Here is a 10,706-nt window from a genome sequence, read left to right as displayed (position 1 = left end):
ACTTTTACAGCTTCGCATAGGAACATGCCATTGCACCATAATCGGAACTCGGACAATCTATATTCAAAAGACATATCATGTATTCCATATACACAACCCTATGGGTACTGTACAAAAATTAGAAAAGAGAGCAATGCCAGAGGTGACTTGCTCGCAGTGTAATAAAGCTGGCACCCAAGTTTGATCATCAGAAAATGCATGGGCAAAATTGCCTAGTGGTTCTCTGCAGCATAGCATACCATCCATGCATATATGTACCCTTGAAGCCAACAAGGCAACAAGATACAAATAATCCATACAGTACGAAAGCGTGTGTAAATATATATATGGTGCAAAATGGTGGGTTCTTGGTGACATTGTCCCACATGTTACGGAATAGCAGTCCTTTTATTTATATTTTTGCGCATATAAGCAAGGGCATGTGGGTGCTTCTCTTCTACTTTAGAAGCCAATTGAGATAGGTAAAAATAAAGAGTTCGGTTGATGATGTCCTAAAGACATACATTAACAAATTTGTTTTTAAAAAAATTTTATCAAAAATTAAAAAAACTGTTAAACCTTTTTTAATTTTTTATAAATTTTTTTTTAAAATGATATACTATTATATGCGCTAAGAGAAACATTAGTAAAATTCAAAAATAAATTAAAAGCATATATTCCTTCCAAACCATAGCCATACCATACGTCAATAATATCTACTGGCTATTCTGCATACTGTGGCATTTGGACAAGACCACTCGGTGCAGTTGCTTTAAGAAACCCCTACCCCTACCCCAAGCCAAACCTCTCTCTTAAATGAACTATCACACTGTAGCCTACAATGGGGATATGATATGAATGTTAATGTGACGACAAAAGAGCCAAGAACCTGAGGGCTCTTTCTACCATCTAGCTTGTGACATTTCTCCTTTTGCACTTAACTACGCTCAGAATTCCCTGCCCCACGTACTGCAGCATGCAAGATACAAAGATGATCAAACAAAATAGATTAATAACTCTGGCTGACGTTATCTTTTTTTGTTTTCTTCCACGATCTACGCATCACTGAAAATATTTTTTATAGTGAAATCCATTAATCAAAAATAAATATCAAAATATCATTTTTCATAACTAAATTTTATTTATATTATTTGTTTCAAACATTCAAGATTGTCTTTTTTATGTAAGTTTGGTTTTTTTTTTTTTTTTAGGATATTGCATAAAAATAATCTCAGCTGTAGCCGTCCCCAGGGTTTCACTGTTTAGTTTGAAACCTTTATATTTGATTATTTTATTTTATTTTTTAAAATTCATTTTCTTGAGGGAAACAGTCAAAGTGGATACTACAAGTTTTTTTTTTTAGAATCAAATTAGTACAACCTTATCATGAAGAAGAAGATCGCGACTTCCATGAACAAGAACAAGGATGTAAAACCAGGATAAAATGGCCAAATTAGAATCAAATTATTTTTTACCTTCAATTTTCGGAATTAAAATGGTGAAAGTGAATAATGTATAAATGGGAAAGAAAGAAAGAAAGAAGGCAGAAAGAGAAATTGTAAAGTTCCTGCAAAATACAAAAGGATAACATATATTTATTTATAAAGTATAGAGGAAAAAAGCAGGCAGGGAAGGAAGGACCAAACAAAAACATAATAATAAAAATAGTTTTAGCAGATCATGAGTAGGGTAATAAATGTTGCATCATTTCATTTCAGTAGATATGGATCTAAATATTGATATTCAGAAATGGGGGTTTTGTTTGGGAGTGCCTGGTGCCTGGTGGGTCTAAGTTATGATAACAAATTTATAAAAGCTAATCAAGTTGCAAGATATAATAAGATATTACAACAAAATGGATGCAAGGGTTGGCTACTAGTCGTTTTCACACTGAGGAGGTGGTTACCTTAATAAAATAAGAGCAGCAATAAAAAGGGATTGTTTTTAATTTCATTGATTGTTGTAGACTATTATATAGTATATCTTTTTTGTAGTTGTTATTACAAAAAGAAATGTAATTTTCATATGGGGATGAGGAGGAGAGAGAGCACAGTTGTGCTGAATGAGAATTAGATCCCAATAATCCAAATACCAAGAACTCAAAATCTTAAAAATCTGAACACAAAATCTAAGATCAAGTTATAAAGAAAGCACCTGAAACTGAAAGCGCAAAATGCCTAAATTAGAGGCGCACGTGGGCATTATAAGAGATAAATAGAGCCCCAGCAGATCAAGAAGCCGGGGACCAGATGAATAGTTGTTGATGACTTATAAAGATTTTAGTCTAGTGTGACTGGTTGTCTTGCTTACCCTTCTTACTCTTACAAGCTGTGGTGACCTTAGTCTGAGTTTTGGTACTAGCTAGCAACCCACAAAAGCAACAGTTGCAGTTATGGAACAGCAAGGTATACAAAATAAAAAGGGAACAATGGAAAAAATAATAATAAATAAAGGAATGGGAAAAAAGAGTAATTTGTGCTTGCTTATTGGATTGCTTAAGGGTCAATCTGATCTACAATGTGTGTATAGTGATATCTAATGGAAAGAGAAATACTATAAAGATATATTTATGTACTTCTCATAATTTCCCATTTTTCTTACTTATGCTGATCATGATATGCAATCTTAAATATAATTGGGGTTTACCTGCTCAAGACAAAAAAAGAAAAAAAAGAAAAGAAAAAAGAGACGGAGGCTTTACAGTGAATGATACAAATGCTGGTTTTCTTAGGTGGTATAGTTTAAATTTTTTAAAACAAGAGAGGAAGAAAAAAAGAGTCTTGGAGCTTCCTCTTCTTTGTCAAAAGTCCGAAACACAAGGCCAAAAAGAAGAATAAAGAATCAAGAATTTGAAACTTGACTACTCTTCTGCTTGCTATATGCTCTTATGGACTAGAAATGAGATCGAGTTCTCCATTTTAAAAGAGAGGAAACGAAAGGAATAAGTCTTTATACTAGCAACTAAAATCGAGAGTGTTGTTCATGCGGTCGATCCGATTTATAAGAGAATCGCCAGATATATATAAAGAGATATATATATAGCTCATAATAATCACAATCGAAAGCTTCAACAGAAATAAAAATCGAACAAAAAATAAGGTTAAAAAAAAGTAGAGAAGGATAAGAAGAAGAAATTAGTAAAACTATACGGTGGTACTCGTAGTAGTAGGTGTTGTTGTTTGAGCAACACTAGCACTCCCAGCTGCAACACTGCCACTTCCATCACCATCGCCACCACCAGCAGCAGCAGCACCACCACCACCACCACTACCACTACCACCAGCATCGCCTCCTTGAGTCGCTACGACAGTTGTGGCCGTTACAGCAGTTGGGCGTTTTCGTTTCTTCTTCTCATAAGGAATCCCTCTAGCTTTTGCTTGGCCTTCTCTGACTTCCCTCAAATAAATCCTCACAGCTCGAGCTCCAAAAGGATTCGATTCTGGCCGTCCACCGTTCTCTTCATACGCCGCTCTGAGCCGTCCGATGAGCGCGTCGAGGCTACCCCACGCTTGTTTAAGTGGGCAAGCACACGGGGCAGGTGGGTTCGGGTGGCCGAAATATGGGCACCCGGTGTTGTGGACCTTGGTTTTTCCGAACTGGTCCAAGTACTTCAAGAACTCGATTACGTGGGCGCCACTGCACCTTGCTAGAGTTAAAGGGGGTTTGTGGTTCCGTAGGTACTGTAAGAAAGTGTTCCAGTCTCGACGCTTTTGTGACTCGTACCGACTCGGTGGTGCTGGTGATGAGCTTTGATCAGCTGGGGCTGTTGCCGTCGATGGACCCTCTCCGCCATTCGGGTCGGATGAAACAGCACCACCAGATGTTGAATCCATAAACAAGAGTTAATTTTGGGTTCTTTTGGCTTTTATGGGTGTTGGGTATTTGGGTGATGTGTAGGATCGGGTTAATCAAAGCATCCTTAGCTGTTTTCAAGAGCTAAGAACACGGTCATATCCTCTCTACGAAGTATAGAAACCTCAATTTCTGTTTCTGTTGATGGGTCTGTCTCTCTCTCTCTGTAATACAAACGCTGTCTCTCTGAAGTTTCTCACTCTTTTTTCAGTGTTTGATTGTAGTGTAAAGATTTTGGAGGGGGGCTGCTTCTTGGATCTTTTTCACGGGAAATAGATTGTCTTGGTTTTGCTTTTTTCATGAGAAGGAGATGGTCTTACTTACACAGAGAGAGAGAGAGAGAAGAGAGCTTGTTTGATGGGACGTAAAAAGTATAGATGAATGAATGAGTGAGACTCTCTCCTCACTTAAGAGAGAGAGATATCAGAGAATGCCATAAAGAAAGAGAAAAGAGTAATCTCTGAAAAAAATAAAAAATAAAAAAAGAATAGTCTTTTGGCTGTGACTTGTGAGAGGGGGAGAATGGTAGAGAGAGGGAGAGAGAGAATTGAGGGAGAATTCACAATTCACATGGTGGCCCCAGTGGACAAGACATGTTTACTATTCACCCCTGGCGGCCCCTCCCCACTCTTTCTAAAAAGCTTCACTCGCTGTNTAGGGCTGCAGCATCCTGATTAGACTCCATCTTGTAAGAACAAAGATATAGGATCACTATTCCGAGTTTGACCACGAAAAAGTGTCGTCCCCACAGACGGCGCCAAACTGATGAGTGTGAACTCGTCAGTACTTGTTCGACGGACGGAGACGATCTTCCAGCCCTTGGAGATGAACACCGGTGTGGTGCCTGCCACAACACCTCCGATGCCAAAGTTAGTAAAAGAATGTTTGAACAATGCAGTTGGAAAGAACTAAGAAAATGTCTCAGTGAGTTTTCTGTGTGTATGTACCTGTTCTTCAGCAATGTGGGAGGCTTATATACCCTCTCCTGGCTTCTAGCCGTTGGGTAGTTATACAGGTTTTTAATGCTCCTTTTCGTAACGCCTGAGGCCCTTTAGTGTGCCATTATTATCTTTCAACAGACTGTACAGTTGTCTCTGGAACCGTTTTGCCTGCATTGAATGGTCCGGATATGTTCGTCAGTAAAGCGTATGATCGACTCACCTAGCCTGAGTATGGAATCGTCCGTGTTGATGGAATCGTCAGTGCGTCCATGAACTTCGTCAGTCCCGTCATTTATCAATGATGAAGCCGCCAGTGCTCCGGGGCCAACAGCTGCGAAGTGGAGACGACATACACGCGAACAAAGCTATGCACCTATGGTCATGGAACGAGAGCAGTAAGTGCGATCCGTTAGATGCTTAGACGAAGGGCAGAACAAAGCTCTAGACTCAGCGCCGACTCAAGAAGGTTGATCAATGATGAAGCCGCCAGTGCTCCGGCGCCAATAGCTGCGAAGTGGAGACGACAGACACACAAACAAAGCTACACACCTATGGTCGTGGAACGAGAGCACCAAGTGCGATCCGTTGGATGCTTAGACGAAGGGCAGAACAAAGCTCTGGACTCAGCGCCGACTCAAGAAGGTTGATCAATGACGAAGTCGCCAATGCTTGAGTTTGTTGGGCACCAAGAGGAGAAGAATATGACACCACAATTTGCTTTGAGCCTTAGCGAACAGTGCAATAGAGGTAGTCCAAAAAAGAGCAATTGATGGCCTGCACAGAGTAAATCAAGTTGTTCAACACAAAATAATAATAAGGAAAATACAAAGACAAGCACAAGAAAGAATGGAAAGAGAGAAAGAATGCCTGTTACGGCTGAAAGGAAAAAAAAAATAACTCAAGGAAAAAAAAAAGGCGCTCAATTGCCTCTAACCCATAAAACATCACCTCCTTTTATAGAGGTGGCACTCGCAAGAAGCCCTAGTGATTCACAAGAGTGCGGCTAAAGAAAAAACACGCTTGCTGAACAAGACAATTGCAGCACCAACCTGCCGAACAAAACTAAGGTGGGCTTGCAAGGGGAAGTTCCCTTGTGTGTGACCAAGCCCATGAAAGTGAAACGTAGTATTCCCAAAAAAAAAAAAAAAAAAAAGGGCCTTGCCGAGCAAGACAACTTCAACACTAACTCTACTAAGGAGACCAACGTGGGCTCGTGGTTGAAATTCTTCTTATACACGGATGAACTATCAACGGTCTAAATCCTTCATGTACATGGATTAAGGTCTTGCTTTCTGTGAACTTAGTCCAAATTGAGATTAATAAAATACTTCAAGCCTCGTCTTCCTTGCACGACAATTGGGAGCAAACCCAAATCTTGAAGTGGGGGCATTTGTAGACATTAAAATTTTATGATTTATTCACAGCCATCCGATTGTTCATGATAAAATATTTGTGATCAAATTAATCTCCAATTGATGAGGTGGACGATCAGCAAATGAAATCAAGCCATGTGGCAACATCAAATAAGAAAGCCATATGGCAATGTCAAAAGAAAATACCCATATGGAAAGTTCTTATTTAATGGGAGACTAAATTAAATCCATAATTAGCTTTCAATAAATGCTGAGAGAAAATTCCAAATTAAATACGATTGAGTTGCCTATAAATAGGAGACTTCTCATATGAGAAAAAAAAAGAACAGACACTCAGAGAGAAAAACAATACTGACACTCTGCCAAAATAGAGAGTTATCTCTAGAGTTCACAAGAATTCCATTGTTTATCAAGGCCTATTCCTGCTTCTTCAAATCAAAGTGGAGATTCTCCTTGAATCTAGTTCGAGATCAAGCCAACGGCCCTCGCATCAAATCAAGCACATTCAACTATTCATTCAACTTGGAGACATCAAAGCGCGATTCAAGAGCAAGCTTCATAGCCCCTTCAAATCGTAACATTTCTTGGAGATCGAATCAGAGGAATTTATTGTACTCTTTCATTGTAAAGATTTATACAGAGGATTGTACTCACATATATACAAATCAAATACAAATTGATTATTTGTTACACTATTTCATGATCGTGTGATTTATCTATCCCCGTCACTGAAAATCCACCCGTCCTCCTCTGTGAGGACTCTAAGTACGCGTTGGAGCAGCTCTCGTCCATTATCATGACTGATGATTATAAGGACTTAGGCAACCGCGCAACTGAGGCTATGGGGGAGACGGGGCTTTTCTGTATTGCTCAGGTAACTACGTCTGTCCTCCCCTTTTTTTCTTTCTTTTTTCTTCCCTTCCATTCGCCTTGTTACTAACCTTTTTGCCTTCAAGCAATGTTAATGATGAAGGGGTTGATAGGGCATTGCCTAAACCACGAGATGGTGTTGGACTGTATAAGGGTGAAGGCAAGGTCGACGGAGGATGAGTTAAATGAGTTGAGGGCTTGGAAGACGATCCAGGAGAAAAACTTGCTCTATCAGAGGAAGCTAGGGGAGAGTTAGAGAAGCAGATGGAGCTGTTGAAGCAAGTCTTGGAAGACAAGGAAAAATAAATCAATGACACCAAGAACCAGCTCCGTCAGGCGAAGGAGGAAGCAATACGTGAGTATCGATACTCTAATGCCCTTCTAGTAAAGCTCGGAAGCTCCTTTGCTGAAGGCTTCGACGACACCCTTCGTCAAGTCAATACTTCTTATTTTAACCAGGACATATCTCATGTCACTATTAATACCCAGGACCAAACCTTATTTCAACCCGTCTACTCTGAGAGCACAAACGAGTTGTTTGCTGATGATGCCCTAATCGACGACCCTCATGGCGACGGAGGAAATGCTGCTGAAAACCAAATCAAACCTGTCATTGACAATGCCCATCACTCTGATGTTCAAGTCGAGAAGGAGAAAGAAGAAAACATCCATTCAGTAGTAGTAGTAGTTTTTTTTTTTTTTTTTAATGTAAAGATTTTGAAGAACAGTTAATGTTTAATTTAACCGTTGCCTTCTGTATCTAAACTTCTCCCTTTATGGGCTTTAGCAATATTTTATTACTTATTTTGTTTTATGTCTACATTTATGCCTATTTATGAACCCGTCCAGTTTTGTTAGGACATATGTGATTCACTTTTTAGGAACATGTCACTATTTTATGTAATTTGCTAATCCTTTGACAAAACGCACTTTACTTGTATTTGGATAGATCTAGGATGTGTTTATACTTCAAGAAATCTTGTTTCAAGATCAAGTGTTAAATCCATGCAAGTCTATCCAAGATTCAAGCTGAAAAGTGTAAGTTCATTAAAGCTTGACAGCTAGTGTCTATCGTACTTGAAGAGCTATTCTAGCCTTGTGGCTCGACAGCTTCTTGACAGATGGCTATCTGTCGAGGTTTATGAAATTCAGATTTTTTGTACTATTTTTCATTCAATCCGTGATTATGTGTTTGGGCTTTCTTTTCTCACAACCCTAGACATATAAAAGGATTATTTTAAGGGCCGTCAAGGATGGAACAAGTTGCACAAGTGTTGAGCAAAGTTTGTTTAAGAAAATTGTGACTAGAGACAAAATTTGCCCTAGTTCATCATTCTTGTGTAGAAGTTGTTGTGTTTGTGAACCATAGGGTTTTGTAACCAAGCATTTTCTTGATCTTCACCATCTGGATGAACTAAAGAACTTTGCAGCCAACAACCTCCTCTAGTTGGTGATTGAAGTCACGTACTAGGATTCGCACAATTGGTTAGTCATGTACTAGGAGCCGTGCATTATAAAGAGAGATTATCACTACAGAATAAGTCCAATTGGGTATTTGAGTAAGGGTTCAACTGTAGGTTGTTATAAGGTACTGGAATTCCTTTACTTGTAACCGCTTGTTTTGATAATAGTAGATTCTCGAAAGTGGTGACCTTAAAATCACCCTAGGGTTTTCCCCATTCGTAAACAAATCACCATGTTAATTTAATTTCCACTGCACTTAGTTTAATTGGTAATTTGTTTGTGCTACCACACGCTTTGCATGTTAATTTGATTAATTAATAAACTTGGCTAATTAATCAATTAATTACTCACAAGGGGGTCAATATATTCTTGGCCTATCAAGTTTATGGCTATGTATGAATATAACCAGTCTTTAGGATGAATCTGTCCTCTTGTGGACTTGTAATGTTAATTCAATTTGTTGCCAAAACCGTCCACTGTATGGACCTTATAATTATCGATGAATCCATAGTCTTGTAGACATGTACTTTTGATCCAACGTGTTTGTTGAATCCGTCTACTTCGTGGACTTGTAATTTTGATCCATCGTGTTGTTGAATCTATCCACTCTGTGGACTTTTAATGATCATCCTCCAGGAAGAACCCGTCCTCTTATGGACTTATTTTTGATCCAACGTGTTGTTGAATCCGTCCACTCTGGGAAATTTTAATGATCATCCTCCAAGATGAACCCGTCCTCTTATGGACTTATTTTTTATCCAACGTATTGTTGAATCCGTCCACTTTGTGGATTTTTAATGAACATCCTCTTCTGATGAACCCGTCCTCTTATGGACTTATTTTGATCTAACCTATTGTTGAATCCGTCCACTTTGTGGATTTTTAATGAATATGTAGACATGTAGATTTATACACAATATTTCTGAATAACTCCTCTTATTATGTGGTAAACATACGCGTAAAAAATTGTTCCAAAAAAACTTGCCCTTTGGGCTTAAAAGAAACTATAAATAATAAAACCTTTAACTAGAAAGCAATAAACTGGAAATGATGAGTATCATTTTATTGTTCATGTTGTTGCCTACTGGTAGTATTTCTTCAGGTGCTCCGTGTTCCATAGGTGATGCAGCTTTTACCTGTCCAATGTCTCTAGGTGGTAGGTTCCCATCCTATGGCATGATGCAACTTTGTATGGTCTTTCCCAATTAGGTCCTAGCTTTCCCTAAAAGGTATCTTTTGTGGCGCCCATCACCTTTCTTAGGACAAAATCTCCAACCTAAAAGTCCTTGTGTCAAACCTTGGAGTTGTAGTCCTTGGCCATGAGATTTTGGTATCATGCTAACCTCTGTTCAACTGTTGCTCTTACTTTGTCCACAAAGTCAAGCTGCAGGCGCATGGCTTCATCATTCTTACTTTTGTCATGGTTCTCTACCCTATAGCTTATAAGTCCCACTTCAGCTGGGATGATCACCTTGCTTCCGTATGCTAGCCGAAACGGGGTTTCTCCTATAGGTGTTCTCGTCGTTGTCCTGTATACTCACAAAACACTCGGTAATTCATCCAACCATATACCCTTTTCCCCCTCGAGCCAAGTCTTGATGATTTTGAGTAAGGATCAGTTCGTGACCTTAACTTGTGCATTGGCCTACGGGTGGGTAGGTGACAAGTAGTGGTTCTTGATCCCTAGTTATGAACAAAAGTCTCTCAATGCATCGTTGTTGAACTACTTCCCGTTGTCCGAGACCAGTACCTTAGGTATACCATACCTGCAGATGATATTTTTCCATACAAAATTCTGTATATTCTTTTTTGTGATAGTTGACAGGGCTTCCACTTCTACCCATTTGGTGAAGTAGTCAATGCCAACTACAAGGAATTTCAGCTGTCTGATTGCTGTTGGGAAATGGCCCATGATATCCAACCCCCATTAAGCGAACGGCCATGGGGCCATCATTAGAGTTAGCTTCTTTGTTAGTTGCCTAATGAGGTTGCCGAATCTTTGACACTTATCACATGCTTTAACATATTCATGGGCATCCCTTTACATGGTTGACTAGTAGTACCCGGCCCAAATTAATTTATGAATCAACGATCGTGATCTAGAGTGGTTTCCATAGACTCCTTCATAGACTTCTCTCATAACATAGTCTGCCTCCTCGGGGACGAGGCACATTAGGTATGGTCAGGAGAAGCCCCTCTTATATAGAATGTCCTTAATCAAAATGAA

At 39.2% G+C, this 10,706-nt stretch overlaps 1 protein-coding gene across 1 annotated transcript; it reads right to left on the bottom strand.

The window, feature by feature from the left end:
- Positions 1 to 2,998: 2,998 nt before the first annotated feature.
- Positions 2,999 to 4,286, bottom strand: LOC112026301 (protein LIGHT-DEPENDENT SHORT HYPOCOTYLS 5). The gene has a single exon (XM_024058982.2). It carries the CDS (start codon positions 3,810 to 3,812, stop codon positions 3,123 to 3,125), a length of 690 nt encoding a protein of 229 aa, XP_023914750.2. The 5' UTR covers positions 3,813 to 4,286; the 3' UTR covers positions 2,999 to 3,122.
- Positions 4,287 to 10,706: the final 6,420 nt, after the last annotated feature.

The sequence above is a fragment of the Quercus suber genome, unplaced genomic scaffold (assembly GCF_002906115.3).
Source record: "Quercus suber isolate HL8 unplaced genomic scaffold, Cork oak 2.0 scaffold_1058, whole genome shotgun sequence".
Classification (NCBI taxonomy): Eukaryota; Viridiplantae; Streptophyta; class Magnoliopsida; order Fagales; family Fagaceae; genus Quercus; species Quercus suber.
The sequence above is the reverse complement of the archived record's forward strand: the minus strand, read 5'-3'. Positions and strand labels throughout refer to the sequence as shown.

Coding starts and splice junctions, on each gene's coding strand:
- LOC112026301 (XM_024058982.2), bottom strand. CDS start 3,812: ATGGATTCAACATCTGGTGGTGCTGTTTCATCCGACCCGAATGGCGGA.